The 13203-nt window shown below is 37.2% G+C and overlaps 1 protein-coding gene across 1 annotated transcript in view; it reads left to right on the top strand.

The window, feature by feature from the left end:
• The first annotated feature begins 649 nt into the window (after positions 1-649).
• The window catches only part of Cbp80 (Nuclear cap-binding protein subunit 1), a 41463-nt gene continuing 28909 nt past the window's right edge, over positions 650-13203 (top strand). The window contains exons 1-4 of the mRNA XM_088258975.1: positions 650-799; positions 920-2120; positions 3419-3556; positions 4626-4729. Of these exons, the coding sequence (XP_088115101.1) occupies positions 760-799; positions 920-2120; positions 3419-3556; positions 4626-4729 (1483 nt within the window). The 5' untranslated portion in view covers positions 650-759. The remainder of the gene's footprint in view (positions 800-919; positions 2121-3418; positions 3557-4625; positions 4730-13203) is intronic.

Raw genomic sequence — 13203 nt, 5'->3', positions numbered from 1 at the left:
AGTATTTTACGAAAATGGCGCTATATAAATTATCCAAATTTTCATGAGGGTTATTATTATTATTAATTCTGTTTATTAATCAGCAAAAACGAATTGATAAAACTCATAAGAATAATATATTAAGCTATACAAGGGCGGTTATCATTGAATTAGAGTAAATTCGTGCAAATTTCTATCAAATTTGAATTTTTTTTTATTTTTTTAATTTTCATACTAAATACGCGTCATGCAACTAGCACTAGAATAAATTATTTGGTTTATATTATCCACTGACACTTCGTGATGGAATTGCATTTTTAATTTATTATTAGATTAAAACCAATATTCTTAGCTTTTCCACTTTTTTTATTTGACCAGCGACCGGGTTTCGTCGTTACCGACATCATTCTGATGATGTCGGTAACGACGAAACCCGGTCGCTGGTCAAATAAAAAAAGTGGAAAAGCTAAAAATATTGGTTTTAATCTAATAATAAATTAAATTATTTGGGTTTCCGTTATAGCCTTACCAAAAATCTAGGGCTACCTCTGTTCCATTTGTGTAAAAGGATTGATTTTTTTTATCCGATGCTTTGAATTTTGGCAGTACCTATCGAGGTGAGGTTTTGGCGATTCATCTAAGTTTTAGCCAATCGTTGGTTTTAGCCACCATAGATGAATTTGAAGTCTGGAACGCGTCACGGAGTTTGGTTAGGTCGATTTGACATAAACATAAAATTAAAATATATACCTTTCGAAAGATCTTTATTTCTTTCCTTAAATGAATCGGAGACGTCCCCACGACGATGAAGATAATTATGGTAATATATTACATTTTTCGGGTTATAAGAATATTTAGAACGCAAATCATTGTCATTTTTTACTTGCCTTTATTCATTTTGATCATTAAGATTACAATTTCTTTAATGTATTTTTAATAGATCGTCTTCATCGGAAGCGACGAAGGGTTTCTGAAAACCAAGAGATCGAAGATCGTCTGGAGTCGCTCATTCATCACGTAGGAGAGAAGAGTTCCTCGAGCTTGGAATCCAATCTAGAAGGCTTGGCTAGCGTTCTAGAAGCGGACCTCAGCACTTTCAGGGTGAAAATCCTCCGAATTCTAACGGACTGCGCTATCCGTATGCCCGAAAAATGCACAATTTACGCTACGTTAGTCGGATTGTTAAACGCCAAAAATTTCAACTTCGGCGGAGAATTTGTAGATTACATGGTGAAGACGTTCAAAGATAATCTCAAGAGCTGCAAGTGGGACGCGGCGCGGTATTCTCTACGCTTCATCGCCGATCTCGTGAATTGTCACGTCCTGGCGGCTTCCTCTCTGCTCACCCTTCTCGAGAACTTGGTGGACGTTTCCAACGAAGACGGAGTTCCCCAGGTCCGCAAGGACTGGTACGTGTTCGCCGTGCTCTGCACCCTGCCCTGGGTGGGCCGGGAGCTGTACGAGAAGAAGGAATCTCAGCTGGAGCACCTCCTGGTGAGCGTGGAAGTGTTCCTGAACAAGAGGAGCAAGAAGCACCACAACGCTCTGCGAGTGTGGTCCGTGGACACTCCGCACCCGCAGGAGGAGTACTTGGACTGCCTGTGGGCCCAGATCAGGAAGCTGCAGCAGGACAACTGGGCCGAGAAGCACATTCCCCGTCCGTACTTGGCGTTCGACTCGGTGCTGTGCGAGGCTCTGCAGCACAACCTGCCCACCATCGTGCCGCCGCCGCACCAGGACAGCTTCGCGTACCCCATGCCCTGGGTGGTGTTCCGCATGTTCGACTACACGCACTGCCCGGAGGGGCCCGTGCTGCCGGGGGCGCACGCCATCGAGAGGTTCCTGATCGAGGAGCACCTGCACTCCATCGTGCAGATGTACCACGCCGAGCGGAAGGAGTGCGCCGCGCACCTGCTCTACTTCCCCTTCAAGTCCCGCATCCCGCTCGACTACTGCATCGTGGAGATCATATTCGGAGAGCTCTTCCACATGCCGGTGCCGCGCTACCTGGAGATCTGCTACGGGTCCATCCTCATCGAGCTGTGCAAGCTGCAGCCCTCCACCATGCCCCAAGTGCTCGCCCAGGCCACGGAAATGCTGTTCATGAGGATCGATTCCATGAATACATCATGTTTTGATAGGTAACATTTCAAAATGAATTTTATTTATCAATGTCCGGTTAAAATTAACTGATAAAAAGACAAAAGCCAGCCAAAAGATTCATAAGTGCGAGCGTGGCCTCTATAATCTTATTTATGACCCATATCTCCAGTTAATACAGAAGCAGAGGAAGACCGAGAAAAACATGGCACGATCAGGTATGCCAAATACTTGAAAGTGGTCAGGTTAGGAGTCGTAACAATCGGCGGGTATGTATGAGGAGATGCATGAACGTGGAAGAGGCGAAGAATGTTTGCAAGGACAGAGTGGTGTGGCGTTCTATTCTCTCTGCCTACCCCTGCGGGGAAGCGGCGTGATGGTTAGTTAGTTAGTTAAGCAATTTAATTTCTTTTAGAAATCAATATTTTTTACACTAAGCTTAATTTTTTTTCATTTTACTGTTCCATAATGTAGATATTAATCAATTTACAATTTTTTTAAAATCATATTATGAATACTACATATAATATGATTTTTTTTCAATAGACGGTTAAAATATCTTATATATAATATCTATTGTATTATCTGTATCCTAGAAGTAATCAGATGCATGTTTGAAACATGATGTATTCAGGAGAGCTTAATGCAACTCCATGGTCATCCTTCTGCTTTTAAAAAGTTTTGATTATCTGTACCTGTATCGACTACAAAATCACTTTATTCTTTTGTGTTAGGATTTGCATCTGTCTGCTACCAATAAATATAGTACATATCGCTCACTCCTTTCGAGAACATCATAAATCAAAAATTGACAATTTTCTGTTGTGCATGTTTTCAGAATGCCCAGAAAATGTACTATATCCCGGCAAAAGAGGCATATTTTTAACTTAATATTTACCAGCTACAGGGCAGTAAGTGTTGTTTTTGCATTTTGAAGAAAAGGTATTGTTTAATTATTTTTTTAAATATACTAAACATTTTTCAAATGGAGAAAAAACCTTCAGGTTTTACCTAAAAAGATTTGTTGCACAGTAAAAAGTTCAATAAGTGGCTCGATATGTATTTTTGATACATTATATTATATTTTTAAACTTTAAAAACGTTCTCCTGAAAAATCAAGTTTTTTGATTTATGATGTTCTTGAAAAAAGTGAGCGATATATAATAATAAGTTTTTATCTTAAACTTCAAATTTCTTCAGATTTTGAAACTGTATCCGTATGCTTCTTAGGCACGGATATTTAGATATTTCCAGGATTGTATGATACACAGTAAAGATAATATTGCTCTTATAATTAAACCAAAGACATGTAAACAATTTTGTTTAATTTCTATTTCAGATTTGTGAATTGGTTTTCGTACCATCTGAGCAACTTCCAGTTCCGCTGGTCCTGGGAGGATTGGGATTCCTGCTTGCAACTGAACCCAGAACATCCCAGACCAAAATTTATCAAAGAGACACTACTGAAATGCATAAGGTATGCAAAATAATATGTACCTAAAATATTTTTCCTTTTTTTATTACTAGCAAATTATAAGGGAGAAAGGTATACAGGATTAATAAATTCATAATTCAAATGGCAGAAAAATACTGTATGTCATTCTTCTTCTTCAAAACCTCATCCGCACCCTATGGTGCATAGGGCACTGCATCATATAAATGCAGTGTTATCTTGATCGATAACACATGAAGGAATGGTGATTAGCTCTCCGCTTCAGTTACCAGTCCAAGGTAATATTTAATAAAGATTAGAGTGAAAAAAATCACTTTTATTTATTTTACCCCCCCCTCCTGGGAATCGAACCCGGGACCTCCAGTACGGTAGCCGAGCTTGCTGACCATTACACTACGGAGACGGACAAAATATAGACTTAGCTTCACATATGTTGTTTCTAAATTATGTGAAATGCATCGAAACTCGTGTCGCAATAGATTAAAAAAATAGTGGTATTTACTAAGTAAAACATTCATTTAAAATGTTAAGATTCCGTTAAATCCAATATTTTCTAGTTATAATACCCTGTTCAATAAACAAACAATGATTTTGACAGTTTCACTTGGTAAATATCAATATTTCTTGAAAACCGCTATGACACATGCTAAAAAGTGAAATTTAAATCAAAAACAAATAGGTGTTACCACAAAGCGACTGCCGAATCAATTAATTAATTTTCGACAGTTGTTTTAAATGGCTTAATTTTCCTTACATGATATTTATTTACATTAAAGTGGTTTGTGTAAAATATGAATATAATAATAATAATAGAACCCTTATCCGCACCCCAATGGTGCATAGGGCACTGTGTCATATAAACGCAGTGTTATCTTGATCGTTTATACATGAAGGAAAGGTGATCAGCCCTCTGCTTCAGTTACCAGTCCATGGTAATTTTGAATAAATATTACAGTGAAAAAATCACTTATATTCATTTTACCCCCCTTGGGAATTGAACCCGGGACCTCCAGAACGGTAGCCGAGCGTGCTGACCATTACACTACGGAGGCGGACAGAATATAAATCTAGTAAACATTTTGATATTCCTCAGGCTCTCTTACCACCAACGAATAAAGGAAATGATGCCGGAATCCTATGCAGCCCTTATTCCTGCTAAACCAGAGCCTACATACAAATATTCAATGGAAGGAGCAGGTGAGTCACTATATATATTTTTTTTATTGTAAACAATGATGCTACGTATACATTTTTGAGTGATTTTAGGAATGAAGAGATTTGTTATCGAGTTATTTAAAAATCAAATATCATAATAGATTATTTACAACATTTTGAGTGTGTCCAAATACTTGTTCACAAAATCTGGATTATCTCCAATTACAGGAGTTATTTTCATATTATTTTTTGACATTTCATCAAAGATGAAGAAGAATATGGAAGTCTGGGCATTTACGGGGCTTACGACCGTCATAGGCTGGTTTGAGTGATCACTTTACACACGTGTAACATTCACCAATTCTACCCATTATTGACAACCACACTACTCAAATTCTTCGAAGTTCTATATATATGAACCAATTTAGAAACTTTGTTCTTGAATCACTAGAACTTCACTAGAGACATCTATTGGTGAGATGTAAAGAAGCTTTTTTATTAAGCAGAAACTCTTATATTAGTATGTGAGATCCGAATCCCGGATTATAATCACACGTAAATGCCCAGACTTCCATATTCTTCTTCATCTTTGATGAAATGTCAAAAAATAATATGAAAATAACTCCTGTAATTGGAGATAATCCAGATTTTGTGAACAAGTATTTGGACACACTCAAAATGTTGTAAATAAATTATCTGGTCAAATTATAAGCTTAATAATAAAAATGAAAATGGTATTTTCTGGCGTTTCTCATGTGTGTGATTATAATCCGGGATTCGGATCTCACATACTAATATAAGAGTTTCTGCTTAATAAAAAAGCTTCTTTACACCTCACCAATAGATGTCTCTAGTGAAGTTCTAGTGATTCAAGAACAAAGTTTCTAAATTGGTTCATATATATAGAACTTCGAAGAATTTGAGTAGTGTGGTTGTCAATAATGGGTAGAATTGGTGAATGTTACACGTGTGTAAAGTGATCACTCAAACCAGCCTATGACGGTCGTAAGCCCCGTAAATGCCCAGACTTCCATATTCTTCTTCATCTTTGATGAAATGTCAAAAAATAATATAATAGATTATTATGATTAATCAACCAAGCGATCTTTTGACATAAAACCACAAAATGATTCCGGATCTTAATTCTTTTTAATTTGTGTCGGGTTGTGGTCCTGTGGTTTCTCGGTTCGAATCCACTCTACCACAATTTGGTACCTATTTCTAATAATGAGCCGCTTAGGCTCACAGAAATAGTATGAAGTCGAAATATTTGTGTAAATAATAAAACACAAATATTAAAAAAAGTATGTAAATAATAAAAAAGGCGCCATGAATTTCTGATGGTGTGGATCGATTTTTGGTCAAGTATTATCAACGTTTCAGGTGTATTTCTAGACATTAATCTAACGACTTTTAACAATAAAAATTATTTAAATGAATTAACACATTTTATTTTTTGACATCTCATCAAAGATGAAGAAGAATATGGAAGTCTGGGCATTTACGGGGCTGACGACCGTCATAGGCTGGTTTGAGTGATCGCTTTACACATGTGTAACATTCACCAATTCTACCAATGATTGACAACCACACTACTCAAATTCTTGGAAGTTCTATATATATGAACCAATTTAGAGACCTTGTTCTTGAATCACTAGAACTTCACTAGAGACATCTATTGGTGAGATGTAAAGAAGCTTTTTACTAAGCAGAAACTCTTATATTAGTATGTGAGGTCCAAATCCTGGATTATAATCACACACATGAGAAACGCCAGAAAATACCATTTTCATTTTTATTATTTAAGCTTATAATTTCTCTTATATTTAAGCTTATAATTGAATCTATTGGTGAGATGTAAAGAAGCTTTGGACACACTCAAAATGTTGTAATTAACACATTGTTATCGGGCGGTTTTTTCATCAACCCTGACCCTAATTATACTCAGACAGTCTGCCGCCCGATCCTCAGTATACTAATCACAAGTAATCGCAAACCCAATTCTGATCTGTACCATGTTTTTTGTCGTCTCTCGCTCTCTATCAAAAGTAAGCAAATAGAATGCTTATAAGCGTCTCCCACTCTCTACCAACAACATGTAAAAGACGATTTTAAGCGTTTCCCGCAAACAATGTGTTAAAATAATAATTCCTACTCAATAGCTGTTTATATATAGTTTCAGCCATTTTATAAGAACCTTAACAATAGTATATTTTTATTTATTGACTTGGCGTTTAATTTGTAGAGCTCCATTTTAATTTATGTATTAATTTTAAATCAAACACAGATTTTTTGAGTCTACTAAGTTGTATTTTATTAACAAAAAACACATAAAAAATTATATTGTGACAATTGTTTCGCCTTGTTAGGGCATTATCAAACGAATGTCGAATGTCATTCGTTTGATAATACCCTAACAAGGCGAAACAATTGTCACATTATAATTTTTTATGTGTTTTTTGTTAATAAAATACAACTTAGTAGACTCAAAAAATCTGTGTTTGATTTAAAATTAATACATAAACTTAACAATAGTTATGAAAAAATATTTTCTTTAAGTCACTTGCGGACAAATGATGAGTTATGATTAGGTCAAAAGACAAGAATTTCCTTATTATTTTATTAATATTTTTATTCAGCTTTATAACAATTTACATTTATTATTTCTACTTATTTTCTACGCTAATAATAAATTTTATAACAATTTTATCCAGTGTAACAAGAGTATTAATAATTTATATTTTTAAAAATATATACATATCGGTATTAAATTAAATCCTAGATTTAGTGTTTGTAATACCCTAACCCTTTCAATGAAAAGCTCAATCTCTTTTACATCTAAACAGGTTAGTTTTGAAATTCTAACAAATCAATGTATTGACCATTCAACGGAGTTGTGTATATGTATATGTATAATAAATTCAACCAGCTTATTTATTTTATTCAACTGTCATTTTTCTTTCTTAATTATTATGTATACAATTCTTGGATGACTTTAGTAAGATGGGTGAAAAATGGTATATGGTTATTCTCTTTTCCTATCTGTAGAATAAAATAACAACTATGTAGTATTTTTCCACATTAATTTTATTTTACCAGCACCCAGATTTCATCATAATTGACATCGTCAGACTGGGTCTGTACGTGTATGTGTCTTGGTTGTAACCGACATCATCAGACAGACTGGTCGTCAGACCAGTCTGATGACGTCGGTTACGATGAAACCCGGTCACTGTTCAAATAAAATTCATGCCGAAAAAACTACACAGTTGATATTTTATTCTATAAAATGCAGTTCCACCAAGAACTGTCAGTACAAAACTTAAATTTTCCTATCCTATGGATAATAAAATTTAAATATCGTACATACATATAATGTTATAGGTACAGCTTTTGGCTTTAACACACACACACACACTCACACACCCACACACTCACACACCCACACACTCACACACCCACACACTCACACACCCACACATAAGCCTGTGATAGATGAGATTCGATCTGATAACGGTGATATGAAATAAAGGTTTCAAAGATGTCCAGTACAGAACTCTACTTTTTTTAAATGACATTACATCTACTTTTGAAGACACTTCACCATACATATTGCTGGTTAAATGCCAAAGTGCCACAACAAAAAAAATTTAACTCTTCCAAAAATGATATCTAAATCGTCAACATTTTAATATTCGAATAAGACACCCATGATTCTAGCATTAGAAATGTCCATTTAATTTAGAATCATGGGTGTCTTTTTCGAATATGAAAATTTCGACGATTTATATACCATTTTTAGAATAAAGAGTTTTTTCTCGCATATTTCCCTGGTCCTGGCATTTCTGATTCTTAATATAAATATGCGAGATCGAAGATGTCGTTAGGTGGGGGAAGGCAACGAAGGAGACAATGGTATGCGCATGTGAGGAGAATGGAACCATCCAGACTCCCCCACATCGCACTGTACGGCCAATCCCATGGTAGACGACTCCCGGGCAGACCACCAAAAGATGGGTCAATAGCTGGGAATCAACGTCGCAGGAGGCTAATCCCTCTTAAAAACAGGCCGCAAGGCCTATAATAAGAAGAAGAAGAAGAAGAGTTTTTTTGCGTTGTGGCCCTTTGGCATTTACCCAGCGATATATAGGTGATGTTGAAACTTTAAACAGTTTTGGCATGTTCCATTATTTGTCTCGTTACATTATTTACATCTATTATTTCAGTTTGTCCTTCTACCTGCTCTGATGTATCTTCAGCTTTATAAACTTTGAATTTTTCTCCTCCAACATTAATCTCGGACAGTTTAGCTTTCATAGCATCATCAATTTTGACCTGTCTCAATAAATCGGCCATAAAAGTGTTGTTTTCATTCAGTTGTAGTTTTTCGATGTATTTGAGGTTTCTCCTTCTAGGGTGTTGGGTTGATGGCTGATAGTACGGTCTCGTCTTATTCCCTAATTTAAGGCTGATTGAAGTCACAAAGCTTTTTTTGGTCAGTGGCGTAAATATCTCTTCATTGCTCTTAGTGTAAGGTTCGCTCGATAACTCTGTTGATTGAATGGTAGTATGATGGGTTTCAGTTGCTGAACTTTCTATTTCCTTAGAATATAAGGTTGTATTAGGTATTTCCGTTATTGTTGTCGGTTCAATGGCTTCAGTCGTCGCTGTTGAGTCACCTTCTGAATTATTGAATGCATTATTTGAATCGGTTGTGTAATGTGTCACAAATTCTCCCGATATATTGTAGGTTGATTCAACCGGTATTGATGCATTTATTTCGGAATCGGCAGTTTTATTTCCATTCTCGTAATCATTATCGTCAGGTGTATTTTCAGTTTTTGTTGATTCAATATCTTTGTAAAATGTTATATTTTGTACTTCAACAGTTGTCAAATTATCATCTGTAGTTGTTTCATCGTCACTAACTTTCAGTTGTGTTGTAGTCTCTGTTGAAGAGGTTGTCGGTACAGTTACTAGTTTTGGCTTTAAACGACCAGTTGACCATGAACCAATTTTTCTTTGATATTTTCTTCTAGAGTTTCTCTGCGGTATAAAACCCGTAGTACTGTTTCTCTGTCGTGATTTTCTGATAGGGTTTACAGTATTCGGTGTGTTTGCGGTTGAATTGTCTATGTTCTCTTCATAAGCTTGGGCTATTGTTGAAGACCCGTATGGTATTGTAGTTGCTGTGCTTCGTGGTGATGGAACTTGAGATTTAATTAGTTCTGAAAACTTTTTCTGTAACTTGATTCTTCTATTAGGTTTGTATGGTCTTCGCTCAATCCTATGAGAATTATTTTTTTCTTCATTTTTCTCTGTGCTGGTATACGGCGTGTACGCTGCCTCAGTGCTCGGTGTGTAACTTTCTTCTACGTTTGTATTCTCTTTGATGAATACTGTACTTTCTTCACCTTCATTACTGTTTGTGTATTCTGGCACATAAATTTTCTCAATAGTTGTTCCTATTTCCGTTGTTGTGATTGTTTTTTCTGTCACGACTTCTTGCTCGTTATTTTTTTCATCTTTAAAGTCTATTGTAATTTTTAGTGGTTCGGAATCATCAATCGTGCTGTCTACATAATTATATTCGGAGGTTAATTCGGGTTTTGAGGTAGTCCCTTCCTCATTTTCTTCGTGATAGGTGCTTACTTTGGTTTGATTATCTTGGGTATTAGAATCGTCCTCAGAATTTTCACCAATATTATCATTAGCGCTAGATTCATTTGTATCGTGATTATCGTGTTGATTTTCATACTCGTTTGTACTAGAATTTTCTTCGACAAATGGATTCTTTAAATGTATAACTTGTATTTGCGCATCCGTAGTGTATGACGTAGGTGTGCTCATTGTTGGCATATAAAGCGGATCTAGTTCGGAATAAGTAACTCTTTCGTCGACAGGACTAGGGCGAAATGGTTTTGTTGGTCGTAGTAGCTTTTTGCTAGTTATCTGTGTCGAATGCGCCTTCGGCCTTCTGTAAAATGTGTGCTCGTCATAATTTGTAACATTGGTATTGGTACTGCTAGTTCCCGCTTTGTGTTGTACAGTTTCGTGTTCCGAAGACATAGCAGTTGTGAAAAAGGGAGTCGTAACTGGACTCTCTTCTGTTTGTGGTAGAATGACAACATTAATGTGAGATTTATCTATTCCGGTGCTTTGCCTCGTACCGTGTTCCGGATCAGCCGTGTATTTTGTTCGGTCCAAACCGGCAGTCGTTTCTCTGTACATGTTTGGGTAATACGATTCGTGATTATCGTGTTTTTCAAATTTTATCGACTGTTTCATTACCGGTACCCCCTTGTCATTTAAATAATAATGGTGATGCAGATGAGTTATGGTGGGAAGATTGTAATTTTTGTTTTGTTGTTGGTATCGCACATTTTCGGTCTCGGGAACTTCGGAATTTGAAATCACCCCTTCCACTTTCTTACTTCCTTGATATTTGGTAAATTCATCCCGATTATAGGCTTCGCCATTGATCGCATATTGCGGGGTCTTTACTTGATATTTTTCACTCTGTGTGACGTATTTCTCTCCCGTGTTCAATTGAGTTTGGGGAACATTGTGAAATTCGGGATAGAATTGAGGATATCTATTTCTATGCTGCCTCGTGGAATCTTTGTATCCGTCGTACCAAGGCGGGTTGTCTGTTATCGCGGGATAATCCTGTTCGGCGGTCGTCCCCCGAGGACGGTGATATCCTCGTCTGTACTCCTGGGATTTTTCATCTAGAAATACGAATTTCCCTTTTCTCTCGTGTTTTTTCGGCGGCTTCGGCGCTTTCTCCGTTTCCTTGATCGAAAATGTTTGGGAGGGTTCGTTGTAATTTAGTTGGACTCCGTTCGGTTTCGGTGAAGCGATCGAGAACATGAGTTCGTACATGAATGGCGGATCATTTCCCTCGGGGTTTCTGTGTCGTATGCGACGCACCGTCCACAGAGCTTTTATCCTTTGGTTCCTGCAGTCCGGTCCTTCGCACGGGGCCGTGAGAATCCTCTCAGCCTCCACCTCGTTAGGCCTGGCGCTGTACAGATGGCACTCGATGCACTCCTTGATGTTTTCGTCTTCTACGAACGCGTACCCTTGCAGAGACTCAATCAGTTTGCCTCTCGACAATATGGCGATGTCGCCGAACACGGGGCCCTTTTCCTTGCTATTTTGTTTGAATGGCGCTCTCCTTATGTTCCTCCAGAGATTGACGTCCTCGATCTCGTCGTCGTTCGATCGTACGTCGACATCGAGAGTCTGCTTATCGGATCCGGTATTCTTTATAATAATACTGTCAATTTTATCTCGGACTAACGTAAGATACACGCTGTGTCGCAAGGCCTCTTCCCAGGGATTCTGAGGTTTGGGGAAGTCGTCGGTATTTCTAATTTCTCTACCTCCGTTTCGGTCGAAGTACGTGTCGTACGTTTGACCCGTTTCTGGAGCTCTTTCTCCTTCAAAAAACGTGATGGGATTTCTTCTGTATTCTCTGTACTCGTTCCTGTCGAAGTAGGACTCCGAATCCACTGGAAGGCTCTGCCTCCAGCCGTGTACAGGAATGTGCCTGGCTCCGTGAGTAGTTATAGCCCAACACGTTTCTACGGCAATCTGCAAAGATAACAAAGTAACAATAATTTTAATTATATCATAAAAAGGCTATATTTTGGCGAAAATACACGCGTACAATAAACGGTAACTCATAGTCTCGACAACCAAGAAAATGTCTCGATATTTTATCGAAACCCAATGATTTTTATTGACATCTCAACATAGATGAAGTCTAGTGAGGTGGGAATATGGAAGTCTGAGTATTTACAGGGCTCCCAATATGTCATAGGCTGGTTTAAGTGATCACTTTATACACTAATACCCAGACTTCCGTATTGTCATCTCAATGAATCAGAATTATTCATCAATATCAATCAAAATATTGATATTAATAATTCTGAAGTCGAGCGAATTTAGTGTTTAAATAATAAATAATTGGACATACTCAAAATTCGATGTATTAAATTTTAACATGAACAATTATATATAAGGAAATTCCGATGTCCTGAAAGTGAAAATCTGAAAACAGGGGAGCTGAAATGCTCACTCCCCGTCAACGAGAATTTTAGTCTTCTTGAAATTATCCTGGAACACACTTCCGCCGATAAAAAAACTAGCATATCATCACAAAAGAAGCCTTCCAGGACTGTTTTCATAAGTAGAAATACCGTTGGAATAAGTGTGTGCGTCGGGGTGGTGAACACTTTTAAGGGGACCCAGATATGTAACTTCTAAATAAAGTACATTCTGTTTTATGACGTCAGTCTACATACCACATTAATTGAACAACCCACGCATTAATTTAAAAAAAAAACATTTTTTTTGCATTTTACGATTTTCATTCACCGAATCGCCGACCTTTGGCCATTTTCCTAGAAGTTTCGGTCATGGTTGTTAGACTTGATGCCCAGTCACTCGCCGAAGAGTGCATCCCGGATGAATTTCGCCATATCTGCTTACCCATATAGATATTACGA

The sequence above is a fragment of the Brachycentrus maculatus genome, unplaced genomic scaffold (genome assembly GCF_059751285.1).
Source record: "Brachycentrus maculatus isolate JH-2025_06_01 unplaced genomic scaffold, ASM5975128v1 h1tg000105l, whole genome shotgun sequence".
NCBI classification, from domain to species: Eukaryota; Metazoa; Arthropoda; class Insecta; order Trichoptera; family Brachycentridae; genus Brachycentrus; species Brachycentrus maculatus.
Note: the sequence above shows the minus strand (reverse complement) of the source record. Positions and strands in the feature narration are given on the sequence as shown.